This window comes from Chanos chanos, chromosome 8 (assembly GCF_902362185.1).
Source record: "Chanos chanos chromosome 8, fChaCha1.1, whole genome shotgun sequence".
In the NCBI taxonomy this organism is placed as follows: domain Eukaryota; kingdom Metazoa; phylum Chordata; class Actinopteri; order Gonorynchiformes; family Chanidae; genus Chanos; species Chanos chanos.
This window is the reverse complement of record NC_044502.1, coordinates 46,483,755-46,499,650: the sequence shown is the minus strand read 5'-3', so window position 1 is coordinate 46,499,650 and position 15,896 is coordinate 46,483,755. Positions and strand designations below refer to the sequence as shown.

The 15,896-nt window shown below is 44.4% G+C and overlaps 1 protein-coding gene across 1 annotated transcript; it reads left to right on the top strand.

Annotated features, from left to right (window-relative positions):
* Positions 1–209: 209 nt before the first annotated feature.
* On the top strand, positions 210–6,344 carry has2 (hyaluronan synthase 2). Its single transcript, XM_030782676.1, has 3 exons — positions 210–836; positions 4,116–4,217; positions 5,415–6,344. The coding sequence occupies exons 1-3, from the start codon at positions 210–212 to the stop codon at positions 6,342–6,344; spliced, it is 1,659 nt and encodes a 552-aa protein (XP_030638536.1).
* The last annotated feature ends 9,552 nt before the right edge of the window (positions 6,345–15,896 follow it).

Genomic DNA, 15,896 nt, shown 5'->3' with positions numbered 1-15,896 from the left:
ATGTGTCTCCACTATATGTCCTCATATCTGTCTGTCCATGTGTCTCCATTACATGTGTCTGTATCTGTCTGTCCGTGTGTCTCCATTACGTGTGTCTGTTTCTGTCTGTGCATGTGTCTGTTTGAAACTGCTGGCTGTTGGGTCGCTATTCTGACTGTAACGTTGTTTTGTTTTGTTGTCGTTGTTGTCGTTGTCATTGTCGTTTCCAGATGAGATGTGACAAGGTCATCACCTACCTGAGGATTTTTGGGACAACACTGTTTGGAGTCTCACTGTTGGTGGGGATCTCCACCGCGTACATCATGGGGTACCAGTTCTTTACGACCACGGGGAACTACCTGTCCTTCGGCCTTTACGGAGCCATTTTAGTCGTCCACCTGATCATACAGAGCCTGTTCGCTCTGCTCGAACACAGGAACATGAGACGCTCTCTGGAAACGCCCATCAAACTCAACAAGTCCCTCGCCCTCTGCATCGCCGCGTACCAGGAGGACCCTAACTACCTGCGCAAGTGTCTGATCTCGGTGAAGCGGCTGACCTATCCCGGCATCAAAGTGGTCATGGTCATCGACGGCAACGGCGAGGACGACATGTACATGATGGAGATATTCCGGGAGATCATGGGTCGCGACAAGGCCGTCACCTACGTGTGGAGGAGTAACTACCACCAGCGGGGGCCGGAGGAGAGCGAGGAGTCGTACGCGGAGAGCCTGCAGCGCGTCTCCCGCCTGGTCCTCACCAACAAGTGTGTGTGCATCATGCAGAAGTGGGGAGGGAAGAGAGAGGTCATGTACACGGCCTTTAAGGCCCTGGGCAGGAGTGTGGATTACGTGCAGGTGAGTGAGGCAGCGTCAGGCCAGTGCCAACAGACATGAGTGGAGAGACAGGACCACAAAGAGCCTTTTGTGCCTGTTAATATGACGGCTGGGCTTGTGTGTGTGTGTGTGTGTGTGTGTGTAAGGGATGTAACTGTCTGATTTAACACTGACGCTGTTCATGTGAGACTTTGTGACTTCATTGAAACAATATTTCAAACAATATTCCCTTTGTCTAATTGCAAATGATCTTGTTGTTAAGTCAGTTACTTCAGTTTTATAGTCCTGTCTAGCACTATGCTCCAGTCTTACACAAACAGTCTACCATCAAGCAACATGAATATCTGTAAGCCGTACATGTTCAGAGATTTAAATCCAGAACTTCAAATGCTCAGCAAACCTTAAGCCAAACCTTAACCTTAACCCAAACCCTAACACACAATGAATACAGTCTACAGTCTGGCTCAGACTAATGACCTAATGGGGAGCAGACTGATGATGTCATACAGATGTGTTCCTGAGCGATGAGCTCGGAGTTTTGGAAGTGTAGGAGTGTCTCCTCTCTCCTGCATCTGTATGCTCAGCTCTTCAGTTCTTTTATCAAGCCAAAAAGAAAAAGAAAAAAAAAAGAAAAGAAAAGCAATTTGTGTCTGAATTAAACAAAGCCGCTCGTCTGATTATGTAAGGGGGCGAAAAAAAGGACTGTACATTAATCCATTTGTGTCTGCCTTTCTGGATACAGTGGCAAATTTTGTTCAGCAGACACAACAGAAGTTAGCCGTATCCATGGAGACCCTCTTTATTGATGCAAACATCTGCTCCTTACGAGAGTGCTTGACATAAGCAAGAGAGTAAAATCGCTAAGCAGGGGGAACGAGGCACATGAACGGAGGACAGAGCGTTTCTGAAAAACGAGCTCATAGCTTTTAAACGCAGGTAATCATGCGCGTACCTCTTGGGAGGCTGTACAAACGGGGTAATTTTACACAGAAAACACCTGGTTTCAATGAAATCTCTCACCTCTGTTCACAGTCGAGGGTCGTAATTCAATTTTAGCTTATCTCCCATCTATGCCGGCTGTCTTAGCTCCCTGACTTGGTGCTGTTTCGCAGTGTGAGGTTTCATTTGTGGTGTGTGTGTGTGTGTCTCAGCATGAGTGACGTGAGGTCTCGCACGGATCTGGAGAGAAGGAGATCATAGCCTGAGGCCAGTACTCGTTAGCTGAAAGAGGGAGTGAATGAAAGACTAGCTAAATCTCCAGAAATCCTTTACTAAAATCAATCCGCTAGCGATCTGTCAGTATTACTGGCTCAGACGCCCATTAGTGACAAATGATTTCCTAAGGGCCATCTAAATATCACTAATAACCCCCTGAGACAGACAGAGCAGTTAGTCCTCCAGAAACTCACATTGGACACCAAACCCACCTTTCCTCCCTCACGAAACCATGTCTCTACAACCTAACAGTTCTAACTGTCCTTAGGCAACCTGTGTGTCATGTGACCGCCAGCCAATAATATGTCACCGCGTCTCTAAAATATCACACACGCTATCTCATTGGGCACATTCTTCATGTGTAAGGTTAAAAGCAAGACATAACATTCTAGTGAATAATGAAACAACGGCAACATCTGTGAAGGAGGGAGAGAGTTAGAGAGAGTTGGCGGGCAAGCGAGAGAGTTAGAGAGAGAAAAGGAGAGATAAAGAGAGAGAAAGCGAGAGAGTGAGAGGGATAGAGAGTGAGAGGGATAGAGAGAGAGAGAGAGAACGCGAGAGAGATGTAAACCCAGCGTATGCTATGTGGAGTTTATCGGCCTGTGACCTCACTCTGAAGTTTTCCTAAACTTTTCAAGCTGTGTGCCGTTACGTGAGTAACCTTTTGTTATTGATCTATAAAGATCATGATGTGTGTTCATAAAACCAATGATCATCCATCTGAAGGCCTTGGGACTGATCTGATTGGAGGACCACAGTTGGTGTCTGGGCAGCTGAGCCATAGCCGGCATTGCTAAAGCGGTGCCAGCGCAGTTCTGTCTTTTAATAGACTGATAAAACGAATGAAATAAAACGAAAGGGCTCAGGTGAAAAATCTTTCGAGAAAACCCCTTCTGAGATTGTATTAGACTTATCTAAGGTTAGATGTTAAGTTGGTTTCTTGGCACTTCAATGTCCAGACAACCCTGAGATCATCCCAAACATCTCTCCAATTCTCAGACCACCCAATAAGGAGAGACATCCTCTGTTAGCAGTATTCTGAAGAGCACTGAGGGGATGTTGTGTAAACCATGAGTAAACCATTCTGAGATCATGTGTAATCACAAAGATGAATGAACGCTAACACGACTGTCGAGTCGTTCCCATGCCTCTCTGTTCGTCTCTGTGAGAAAACACAAACCTGAGGGGACCTTTTCCAATAACTTTAAGCTTCTTTATTCATTCAGTTAAATGATATTGATGAAAAGGTGAAGAGAACCATATGCCGATTACAGTGTTCTGTGAAAGGTTCTGATTTGTTCAGAGCTGAGAGGTGGGGTAGCAGTTCACCCCTTTCCCTCTCCAAACCCGCCAGCAGTTTGATACAAGTGTCCTTGTGTGCCTTCGTGTTTTGCCCTAACTGTACCCAGTGACCTGATAAAATCATCCCAAATTACAGCATGAGAACAGCCCTATTCTTACAGGACAAAGAGGGAACTGTTTAAAACATGAAAGTATTCAAGACTATCAAAAGTGAAAGGCTAAAATTTTGCACTTAAACACGTGTCTTTTCAAGACCCCAGGATTTTAAAAAACACTTTGAAATTGCCCTTAGTACATCAGGACGGTTAAATGTCCCAGAATGAACTTGGTTAACCTTTGGCTAACCACAACAATCACCCTAATCACAATGCTGGTGTGACATCTGTTCAGTGGAACATCTAAGACTTCAGATCTATGCTCAGATCTCCACAAACAGTCCATCATGACTTTCTACACCCTACTGTATCTGGACTATACCTGAAATGAAAAATGCTGAGTTCTCGTCTCAAAACAAATCAACATCTGTTTTCTTCCCATTGAATGGAGGGCCTGGTTTTCCAGGACTACACAGGATTTTCCCATTAAGGAATGAGATCACTGACAGTTGTAGAGCAGAATGCGTTGGAATGCTGGACATATTGATTAGAGATCAAGGGCTGAGAGGGCAGAGTAAGGAAGATTAAAGGTGTGTGTGTGTGTGTGTTAGTGTGTGTGGGTGTGTGTGTGTGTGTTATGCCCTGTCATGTCGTGTTACTGAATGCTGACTGTACTCTGTGCCTTTAGGTGTGTGATTCAGACACTATGCTAGACCCAGCCTGCTCAGTGGAAATGGTCAAAGTTCTGGAGGAAGACCCCATGGTGGGGGGAGTCGGCGGAGATGTCCAGGTAAATGCTAATCACTGAACTAATCACTGAACTAATCGCTGAACTAATCACTGGACTTTCACAGAAACTCTCTTCACCAGTAGACATATCATTCACTGAGCGCTTTAATCCCAGTGTCCATCTGTCTGGATATCTATTTGAAATCCTTAAGGATAAACAGTGTTTGAGATTTTTTTAAAACTGTTTTTTGTTGCCAAACTGCAGACTGATAGTAATAATTGTTGTTTTGGGAACAGAGGAAGTTCAGTGTAGCACACTCATAGCAAAAATATGTTTCTATCTTTTGCAACTCAGTTTGCAAAAATGAATTTTATCAACAAATATACACACAAACTATCTCTGATTCTGTCTATCAGCACAGTGAATGTAACTAAATGTAAGGCCAGAGACTGTAGCATTTGAACAGGGTTTCTTTAAGGGTGTTGTCACACCTGCGTTTTTTTAGTCTGGTTAAATCAGACTCTGGTTAGTTTTCCCCCTTGGTGCGATTCATTTGGGCAGGTGTGAACACAGAAATCACACTCGGGTGCGGACTGAAACAACCGCACCGAGACCCTTGAGAGCAGGTGGTTTCGGTCCGGTCCCAAACGTGATCTGACCTCGATCCGAACCAGCTACCAGGTGTACTCCGCAAGTCTGAGCTAAAGGGCATGTCTTCTTTGCAAAGTGTGAAGCAGTACAGTATTTTCAAGACGTTTCTTTGAAGTGCATTTGGCATTGTGCTGGTATAGTTTTGCCTGGTTTATTGCCCAGATAATTACCACGGTTATGAGCATATGCCAACTCTGCTGTTGCTCCATGTTAAATTGCATAGCAATGTTTCTCTCACAAAAATATGCTCTGGTCCAGAACACAGGACCTTCTTCCTGTATTTACTGTCCTGCCCCCCCCCCCCCCAGACACATCTGACCAATAAACGGAATGAACGATCGCACGTGGTATGTAGTGATGCATTTTTGTTCGCTTGGATTTGTTTCCGTTTGAAAAGAAACCAAACCAAGGGGGAAAACGCTCCAAGTTTACAAACTCACCGATTCATTCAGACCAGAACAAACGAATTCTAAGTGTGAAAACACCCTAGAAGACTGTTCAGTGGTCCAGCGTGTGGAGCTCCTTTACATCCAAACACATGTTTTTAACGTTAATGTCGGTAATGACAAATCTGTGAATTGCACCCCTGTGATTTTCTCCCTGCAGATTCTGAACAAATATGAATCGTGGATCTCCTTCCTGAGTAGCGTGCGGTACTGGATGGCCTTTAACATTGAGAGAGCGTGTCAGTCGTACTTCGGCTGCGTGCAGTGCATCAGCGGACCACTGGGGATGTACAGGAACTCTCTCCTTCACGAGTTTCTGGAGGACTGGTACAATCAGACTTTCATGGGAAGCCACTGTAGTTTTGGGGACGACAGACACCTCACCAACCGTGTTCTGAGCCTCGGCTATGCCACTAAATACACTGCCCGCTCTAAATGCCTCACGGAGACGCCCATCACCTACCTGCGCTGGCTGAACCAGCAGACGCGCTGGAGTAAGTCCTACTTCAGAGAGTGGCTGTACAACGCCATGTGGTTTCACAAGCACCACCTGTGGATGACGTACGAGGCCGTCATCACCGGCTTCTTCCCCTTCTTCCTCATCGCCACGGCGATCCAGCTCTTCTACCAGGGTAGGATTTGGAACATTCTTCTTTTCCTGCTGATCGTCCAAGCCGTGGCCCTCATAAAGTCCTCCTTCGCCAGCTGTCTCCGCGGAAACATCGTCATGATCTTCATGTCCTTCTACTCCGTCCTCTACATGTCCAGCCTGTTGCCGGCGAAGATGTTCGCCATAGCGACGATAAACAAAGCGGGTTGGGGCACTTCGGGGAGGAAGACCATAGTGGTGAACTTCATAGGGCTCATCCCCATATCGGTTTGGTTCACAGTCCTCTTCATCGGCATTATTTACACAATCATCCAACAGACCAGAAACACGATCCCAGGCACGGAGAAGATCGTCCTAATCATTGGTGCAATAGTTTATGCCAGCTACTGGGTCGTGCTCTTGACTTTGTACATCGTCCTGATCACTAAGTGTGGGAAGCGGAGGAAAGAGCAACAGTACGACATGGTGCTCGATGTGTAGTGTGAACTTTTGATGCCCCCCCCCCCCCACTCTCTCAACGTTTACATTAAGAAGAGGTCTCGTATTGCTTGTCGGTCAGCCCCGTCGGAGGTGCCTGGACCTGTTTCGGCCAGAAGAGTGACAACAATGCTGCTCTGAACTGAACACAAAAGATTTTTTTTTTTTTTTCCTTTCGGGGAACAAAAGTATTAATGATAACACTATTAATGTTATGGTATTAAACCAAATGAAAAACCACCCAAAGAGCTTCGTATTTTTTGAGTATTTTTGATACTTGGAACTAATTTAAGTTCAATTCCTATGCACTTTTTTTTTTTTTTCGTTTTATTTGTTTTGTCTAACTCTCAATGTGTAAAATGCTTGAAAAGACATTTTTGAAGAATCGAATACCTCAGTGGACGTGTTTGCATTGTGTACGTGATTTGAACGAAGTCAAATTAGACTCGTTCTTATCTCAAATAATTTATGATATTTTGTAACGATTATATATATATATAAATATATATATATTTACATGTTTAGAGTGAAAAAGCCAAGGTGAAATGTCTGAGCATTTTGGCCATGCTGTACTTTGTATTTTTGCATATTGTATTTTAGTGCCTTTTTTTTATACAGACATTTTTATTTTTGCTTAGCCACCAAAGATTCTTTATTTTCGTTCTCTCTTTGTTTTTGTTTTTTTTTGGTTTTTTTATGAAGTAAAAGGTTAATGCAATGTGCCTTTGACTGTTATGATAATGATTTATGTTTCTGACCAAAAATGTGAAAATTAAGAAGCTGGGTTTTGTGTCTGCAATAATAACAAAACGAATGCAAATATGAGGGGGTAAGTTATTAATTCACAGAGAAGAGTGAATAACCTGTGTTTTATTTGAAAAATTGAAGCAGAAGACCGAGAACCAGCGTATTTATATGATCATTCTGTGGTTTGTAGCCTTTATATCTGAATTGTTATATTTTGATGAATGCTTTACTGTGCTTTCAGCCTGCCAATGTATTTTCAGTGTTGTATTCTTTGATAGAGGTCTGTACTAGAGCCTGGGTTTGATATTTGTATGACTGATTTTCATATTTTTTGGACTACAACAGTGGACAGATTCTTTACAAATCAGCACAAAAATAGTAGAACTCTGTGTCCAGTACGGTCTTCACGTATTGTTTCAAAAAAAAAAAAAAAAAAAAGAAAAGAAAAGAAAAAGAAAAAAAGCAAATACCTTCAGCACCACTGTTTTAAAACGGTCTAAACTTGCCACGCTGCCTCTGGCCGGAGCAGAGCTCAGAGCATGCCCATCGTCCTGGTGGACACACTCTGGTCACTGGTGGCCAGCCCTCTATACTGGTTCACTGTACTGTGATCACTGGTGGCCAGCCCTCTATACTGGTTAACTGTACTGTGAGTGAGGTTCCGACATTCTGACGGCCCTGACCGAGGTAATTAATCTGTGAAACGCACGTCGGGTCTTTTTCGCGTAATCTCAATCCCTCAGTGCCTTTGAGACTAGATACAGACTTTAGCCACTCTGCCTGTGTTAGCATTTTAGAGAAATTAAAGGACAAGTGACTGAATATGAACTGTGCAGTTAAGTGAAACACAACTTGGGCAGTATTGTTATAAAGCACTTTTGTGTCTGTGCCAAAGAAATAAAGAGGTTTTTTTTTTTGCTTAATGTTGCCCTTGCACTGTGTGGAGTCCTTTCTGAATGACTAGCGTGTGCTACGTGTGAGAGATGTCAGTGCACCAGAGCCGTTTGGGGAAGTGTGAGGCAGTGTGACTGGGTGTGTGTATGTTTTTTTCTGTTGTTACGGTGCTATAACAGGCTCACTACACACTGAGAGGGAAATGCCAGTCCTGTTACACTGGCTTTACGCCGCACAGCATGGACAATTGGCTTCTGTTCCATTAGCTCATCTCTGGCCTGTGAGGAGATGAGTACCAGGCTCCTTAACGCGGCGCATCAAGGAGGGGTTGCCGTGGCAACGATCATCTGTGTTTTCAGCATACAACTCTAGATCAGATGCAGTAGCTCCAAAGCTGGAGGGTACGAACAGTCCACATAAAGAAAGAGAGAAAGAAAGAAAGAAAGAATTATCTTAATTATAACGGCTATGTTCCGCCAGCGCTGTGAACCTCAAAAGTAAACCTTTGGCTACATCAGTGGTCAAAAGCAAATTCTGAAATGAAACATCTTGAATCCTATTTTGAACTGTTACCCCTTCAAAGCATTCTAGACTACACAAAAGGAGGTTTCACTCGTTCATCCACAGAGCACAACGCCAAATGTGTTGAAACGCTTGCGGTGACACCGCGGGAGCTGGGTTAACTGTGTAAACCACAGAATCTCTATCACACGCCATTAGAGACTCAGCGGTACCATTCCCTCCCTCCGCCAGCGCTGCATAGGTGAATAAGAATTCCATTCGGGAATCTTGGGTCATGGAAAGGGTGCACTGGAATTCTGTTCTCTGTCGGTGCTTCACACACATACACACACACACATTTTCTTCTGTGGTCCCGCTCCCTGTGGTACTGTATAAACACACACACACACACACACACACATAAGAAACGGCACATATGGGCAGCATGACTCGTTCTCCCAAGCACGCTTACATTAGTGTGTAATCAGCAAACGTAACAGCAGCCTCTGCCAGAACCGTTAAAGGACCTCACTGCTGCCTACACAGCCTCTTCCCCAGCAGTGGCAATGGGCTTAACGTATGTTCTGTTCCCTGCTCCTCACGGCCGACACGCGTGCAAAGGCAGCAGCTGGCCTGAGATGTGGACGCCGTGTGTGTGTGTGTGTGTGTGTGTGTGTGTGCGTGTGTGATGTAAGAGTCCTGCATGTCTACTTAAGCAGTGCATCACGTAATGTGTGCTATACATCAAATGCTTTGTGCTTTAAACCAGCAAACAAGACACTGAATACATTATTGCGTGTTTGTTCTTTTGATGAATAAATGAAAAGGCAAAAGGACAAGTGACAGAACTGTTTTGTTTTTTTTTTACAGTGTGTGATTTTGGAACAGGTAACTGCAGAGAGATCCTGCGTTTTAGGAGTGCTGTGTCTCTCAGCTCTCGTCCAGGCTGACTAGATTTAAGGATTGCTTGTCCTACTGGAAAGAAATAAAACTGATTTCCGGACATAAAACTGACGGTTACCTCAAGCAGATGGTAAAAAGCGATAGCACGTTATTCAAATTTCACCAAGAAACAGAAAGACAGCTTTGTTACCAGCTCTCCAAAAAGAAAACCAAAAAAAAAAACCCCTAAATTTGATTTATAAATGAAAAGTGGTCTTAATGAGAAGAGGAGATAGGGGGAATTGAAAATAATCCAATAAACAGCCATGTCAGTACAAGCTGTCTAGGCTTTACTGGAAATGAAAAAAAATGGGATAAGACTTTTCCATCCATAACTGTCGTGTTTGCAGTGGGGTTTGCGTCTCAGGGAGCGACTGCGGACGACAGCCATGTCCAGTCTCAGAGAGCGGAGAGCGGAGAACCATCACGGAGCCTCCGGAGAGGAGCAGCAGAGGAGACTTTATGATGACTCATGAATTCCCTGTGTCTTTAGTGTTTATAAACATTTTGAAGTGGTGGCTGGTTTGATTTCCAACACAAATGATTACCACACAAGACAAGTGCTCGGTTCACAACAGTGTGGTACGGTCAGGAGACCTGGAGAAGCGGAGACAGATTATGGCAAACACATGCACAGTTATTTGGTCACAGACTATGACCGTAAGAGAAAAACCATGACTGGCGTGCCGAACCCAGCTAAGCTTTGTGCGCGTCTTAAACGGTTTGACGTGACGACAGCCAGCGCTGCTGAGAGAAGCTGGGAGTGAGAGAAAGTAAACTCCCAGAGCAGAGTCGCCATGTCCTTTTCATCTATAAACATGTGTATGTGATTTGTTTAAATGGTTTCATTGTTTAGCCCGTCGGGGACTGACTGAAACAAAGACACATGGACCCCCCCCCCCCACCCCCCCCCCAATCCTCTCTTTCCCTCGACTCAATCCTCTGTCTCCCTCTCTGCCATTATTCAACTCTGTCAGGATTCTTCCATTACACATAACTCACAGACATCAGACTGACTCTTGTCAGTAAAGTCACAGATGATATCTCATCTCTCCCACAGCATTAGTTTACAGCACATGGTCGCATTCTCTCTCTAGCTCTCTCTCTCTCTCTTTCTGTCTGTCTATCTCCTTCTCTCTCTCCCTTCTTCTCTCTCCATTTGAAGGTCTGACCATGTATATGTGCTCGTTGTTGACTCTGTGTGTGTGTGTGTGTGTGTGTGTGTGTGTGGTATTAGGCATTATCAAAGTGAGGTGTCAACTTTGAGACCAGAGTGGTTCATCCAGAACCTCTGTGGCAGGGTGTCCGTCTAGACCACACAGAACTGAAAAGCCACTGAAATGTGAGTGCTTCCATACTTACTGGGTGATTTGACCCAATTAAGTCATTTTGGGTTAAATATAGGCCAAAATGCGATGAGGGTTTGACCCTAAATTGGGAAGGTGAGGGCTTATGTCTGAAAGGAAGGGGGGTGGGGGCAGTTTTCCTTTAAGTAAGCTCCTGCACAACTGGAGCAACTGGTTGATGTCAAGGCAAACCAGTAAGCTCCAAACTGGCACTTTCATCCGTCCCATTATAAATCACCCCCCCCAATTTAACGACAAAGACAAATGAAGTGATGCCTACACAGGGATATCAGGAATATCAGGAATTTATCCCAACAAAACAGCTTTTCCCCAAATTCCCAGCACTGTTTCTCACATTCACAACATGTTTTTAGAGATATTGTCAAAATATTCAAATCTGACCACAATCAGCCAGTTCTCTGGATGGGGAAGGATCACATTTATTAAATAAACCATATGTCCCACATACAAAGACAGACAGTACAGACCCAGTACAGACCCAGTACAATGTTCTACTTACACTACACACACACACACACACACCCATGCACACACTCACATGCACGCACACACACTCACACTCACACGCACACTCACACGCGTGAGCGTGCACACGCACACACACACACACACGCACACGCACACGCATGCACACAGGCACACACACACACACAACACACACACACACACACACACACACACACATGCACACACACACACACACACACACACACACACAAGCAGATGTCCCTGACACACAAAGACAGACAGACACAGCACAATGTTCTCCAGACACAACACACACACACACACACACACACGCAAACACAACGAGATCTCCCTGACACAGACCCAGCACAATGTTCTCACACTAACACACACACATGCACACAGAAATTTTTGCTAACCACACTTGGCTATTAGCATGCTCAAGATAGCAAATTGTCATATGACTGTCATATGAATGATTAATGATTATGTCATATGAACGATTAATTAGGTAGGTTTGAGACAACTGGATGAATTTGAGTTGGAGTTGGAGTTGTGTGTATGTGTGTGTGTGTGTGTTTTGTGTGAGTGTGTGTGTGTGTGTGGGGGGGGGGGGGGGCAGGCCAATATAAGCCTTGTTGGGTGTGTCTCAGGTTGTCAGAGCCAGTGCAGAGTTCAGACAGCATCCTCAGGTCAGTAACAGTACAGACAGCGTCCTTAGGTCAGTAACAGTACAGACAGCATCCTTAGGTCAGTAACAGTACAGACAGCATCCTTAGGTCAGTAACAGCACAGACAGCGTCCTTAGGTCAGTAACAGTACAGACAGCATCCTTAGGTCAGTAACAGCACAGACAGCATCCTTAGGTCAGTAACAGCACAGACAGCGTCCTTAGGTCAGTAACAGTACAGACAGCATCCTTAGGTCAGTAACAGCACAGACAGCGTCCTTAGGTCAGTAACAGTACAGACAGTGAGCTCCAATCACAAAAAGAGTATTTCACAGTTTACAGATCATGTAACTACTCTTACAAGAGTGTTGTGATTTGATAGACCGTCAGCTGGGTTTAAACATGCCAAAAGCTGATAGGATGCAGATGAGAGTTTTACAGCGTGTTCGTCACGCTGGATCAATAGACGCTGGTTCTCATGGAAACTCATCCCAGGTGCCTTTGGGCTCCTATTGGCTGCCTGCTGTTACCCAGCGTTTGAGAACAGTGATGTATCATCACCGAATTTCACTTTCTTTGTTTTCTAATCCTCCTTTGGATTAGCGTTTGGATTTTTTCGTTTTGTTTTCCTTAATTGACTTTGGCATGTGCTCTATTCTTTAAGTCCTGTCTTGGCAGGCCAAGGCGAGTTCTGTTCCCTTGTCCACAAATTGGTCGTAAAAGTTTAGATTTGACAAAGATTGGGTCAGGGGAAGGGAGATAGGTGGGGGGGGGGGGGGGGGGGGGGAAGATGGGGGGTTACATCCATGCCCCCCCGTGTCAATCAGCCAGACCCAGCGACATACACAGACAGACAGACAGCCAGACAGACAGGCAGACAGATATCACTATGGTTTCTGCCTAGCTCACATTCTCTCTCATGGGTTTTTAGTGGTGAGACTTGATCAAACGCATCTTTCATCACGAACTAGTTTCCACCAATGGCATTTCCTCTTCTCTCTCTCTGTCTCTGTGGCTGAATTAAGACTAAATTGCTTTGTTCTTCCGGAAAGAGATGATGCCGTCTTCTACGCCTGTAAAGGAAAGAAACACACACACGGAGCATGACCCCATATCCACTGCCTCTGGCCCACCATACACATCAACTCCCAGAGATCTATACGGGAATTCCACAAAGCCAGTAATCACAGTCATTCACACCCAGCTTTGGGAAGCCAGCCACTGAAATTGCAGTCAGCGGAGCACGTCTGGCCGCGTGATCAGTAGCGTATACAACATATATTACCCCCCTAATTAAACCAACCATGACTGTATGAACTGGTGCTACTTGTGTCCAAGGAAACGTCTCCAAAACTGTGCCCTCATTTCCAATCATGTTACTGTTTTGTGGGTAGCATTCTGCTTAGTTACTATGAGAGAAAGGGATTCTTTGTAATGAGGCATAATTATTTTTTTTACTTGACTTTTTGAGTTATTGAGTTGAGCTGTTGTTCTGTCTCAAATGCATGCAACAAAAAACAAAACAAAACAAAACAAAACTGTGCAACGTGTTGGTTTTAAAACACTGTGAAAGTTGTGACATATAGCTAGACAGTGTAAAATTTATTTTCTCAGCAAGGGACAAACTGCATGTCTGTCATCCTTAAATCAAACTTTGTTACTCTGAAATGATTTTTTATTTTGCAAACACCAGATGCGGTAGAGAAACGACTGGAGCTGGAGAAGAGAGGGTTGATGAAAAAACACTTGTGGGTTTGGGAAAAAACACTTGTGAGTTTGTGAAAAAACACTTGTGAGTTTGTGAAAGGACACATGTCAGCTCCATGTCTTGGAAAGAAAGAGTTAATAAACAATCTCTTAAGTCCAGCATCGCTGTGAGGTCTGCCTTAGACTGATGAGCAAGGTTAAGGTAGACTAAATCATTTAATAAGCACTTCTCTAAGTGATTTTAGTATGTTTAGTTAGTATTGCTCAAGGTAGAATTTAATAAACACTTCTTTGAATGATTTTATTATGTTTGGCGAGTATTTCTCAGGGTAGAATTTCATAAACATTTCTTTAAATTATTTTATTATGGTTGGTTAGTATTTCTCAGGGTAGAATTTAATAAACACTTCTTTAAATGATTTTATTATGGTTGGTTAGTGTTTCTCAGGGTAGGCTACTGCTGATATGCTAATGCCTGGACAAGGCCAGGGAGGAAATGTGATTTCTCCCCAAAGTGAAACAACCAGCAGACAGTGTTGAGGAAATAGAAAGTGAATTTGTGTATTTGTGTGTTTTTGTGTGTGTGTGTGTGTGTGTGAGGGGGAGAGAGGGGGAGAGAGAGAGAGAGAGAGAGAGAGTGAGAGAGAGAAACAGACAGAGAGAGAAACAGACAGATCTACAGAGAGAGAGAGAGAGAGAGAGAGAGAGAAACAGACAGATATACAGAGAGAGAGAGAGAGACAGAGAGAGAGAGAGAAACAGACAGATCTACAGAGAGAGAGAGAGAGAAAGAGAGAGAGAAACAGACAGATATACAGAGAGAGAGAGAGAGAGAGAGAGAGAAACAGACAGATATACAGAGAGAGAGAGAGAGAGAAACAGACAGATCTACAGAGAGAGAGAGAGAGAAAGAGAGAGAGAAACAGACAGATATGCAGAGAGAGAGAGAGAGAAAGAGAGAGAGAGAGAAACAGACAGATCTAAAGAGAGAGAGAGAGAGAGAGAGAGAGAGAGAGAAAGAGAGAGAGAGAGAAACAGACAGATATGCAGAGAGAGAGAGAGAGAGAGAGAGAAACAGACAGATCTACAGAGAGAGAAAGAGAGAGAGAGAAACAGACAGATATGCAGAGAGAGAGAGAGAGAGAGAGAGAGAAACAGACAGATATGCAGAGAGAGAGAGAGAGAGAGAGAGAGAGAGAGAGAGAGAGAAAGAGAGAGAGAGAGAGAAAGAGAGAGAGAGAGGGAGACTAATATGTCCACCCCCCCCGGTGATTTGCTGGTTTGTGGGCGTTATGATTTAGTGTTGGGCTGAGACACTGGGATCCAGTCTGCATCCAGATGCTACATAAACAGGGGGACTTCCTGTGTGAAACCCTCCCTGCTCTCCGTAGATGGGCTGGCTGCCTGGCCGTGGCCCCTGGGGACCGGGTGTGCCGCGGGTCCTCCTGCCAGAGCTCCCTAACACGGCTCTCAATGTTAGTGGAATTATCTTGTCACCCGGCAACATCTGGACGCTCGCTCTCACATCCGACCTGGACGCACGTCACGGCCTCTTAAGCAGTTCGAGTGGAATTTCAGTATGATTTAAAACACATGATTTAACGGCAACTTCCAGTCTTCTCGGTGCGCCGCTGTGAGCCAAGAGGTCTTACGAAAAAAAAAAACCCAAAAATGAAATAAAAGAGAGAGGGCTGCAATTAAAACAAAACAAAACCGAAAAGAAAAGAAAGAAATGACGCAGTGTAAAAGGTCTAACATTTTAACTGTTTTTCACTTAATTGATTCTCTTGGAGGGAAAACAGAAACATTTCATTTCATGGAAAAATTCTGTCTCTTGAGCACACGGCAGACGGGCCAATCAGAAGTCTTGAGCACACGGCAGACGGGCCAATCAGAAGTCTGTACGTTCACACTTCTATTTAACAGTCACATTTATGCTAGGCTCTTGGGCTTTATGTGGGTGCAAGAACAGGAGTCAATAAAATTTACAAGAAACTCCTTTGCGTGGGGGGGTTCAGAACCCCCAACATCCCACAAAACATTTATTCGTTTAAACCCCACCGGGTCATTTCATTCAGAAGCGCTGATGATTTAAGAATGTGCAGAATAAGAGTTAGGGTTAGGGTTAGGCTTCATTAGCCCATGGGCGAGATGACAGAGACAGCTAGCGGCGGTTACGCGCTTACAGACGTTCTGAGAGGTACGGCTAATAGTGGAGGAATTCTCCGTGTTCATCTGGAGTTATTCATGTTTCTCATA

Bases quoted from the DNA above. Each gene is read 5' to 3' on its own strand.
- has2 (XM_030782676.1), top strand. From the start codon at position 210: ATGAGATGTGACAAGGTCATCACCTACCTGAGGATTTTTGGGACAACA. The intron at 837-4,115 runs GTGAGTGAGGCA...CTGTGCCTTTAG, and splicing joins GGAGTGTGGATTACGTGCAG to GTGTGTGATTCAGACACTAT. The intron at 4,218-5,414 runs GTAAATGCTAAT...TTCTCCCTGCAG, and splicing joins GAGTCGGCGGAGATGTCCAG to ATTCTGAACAAATATGAATC.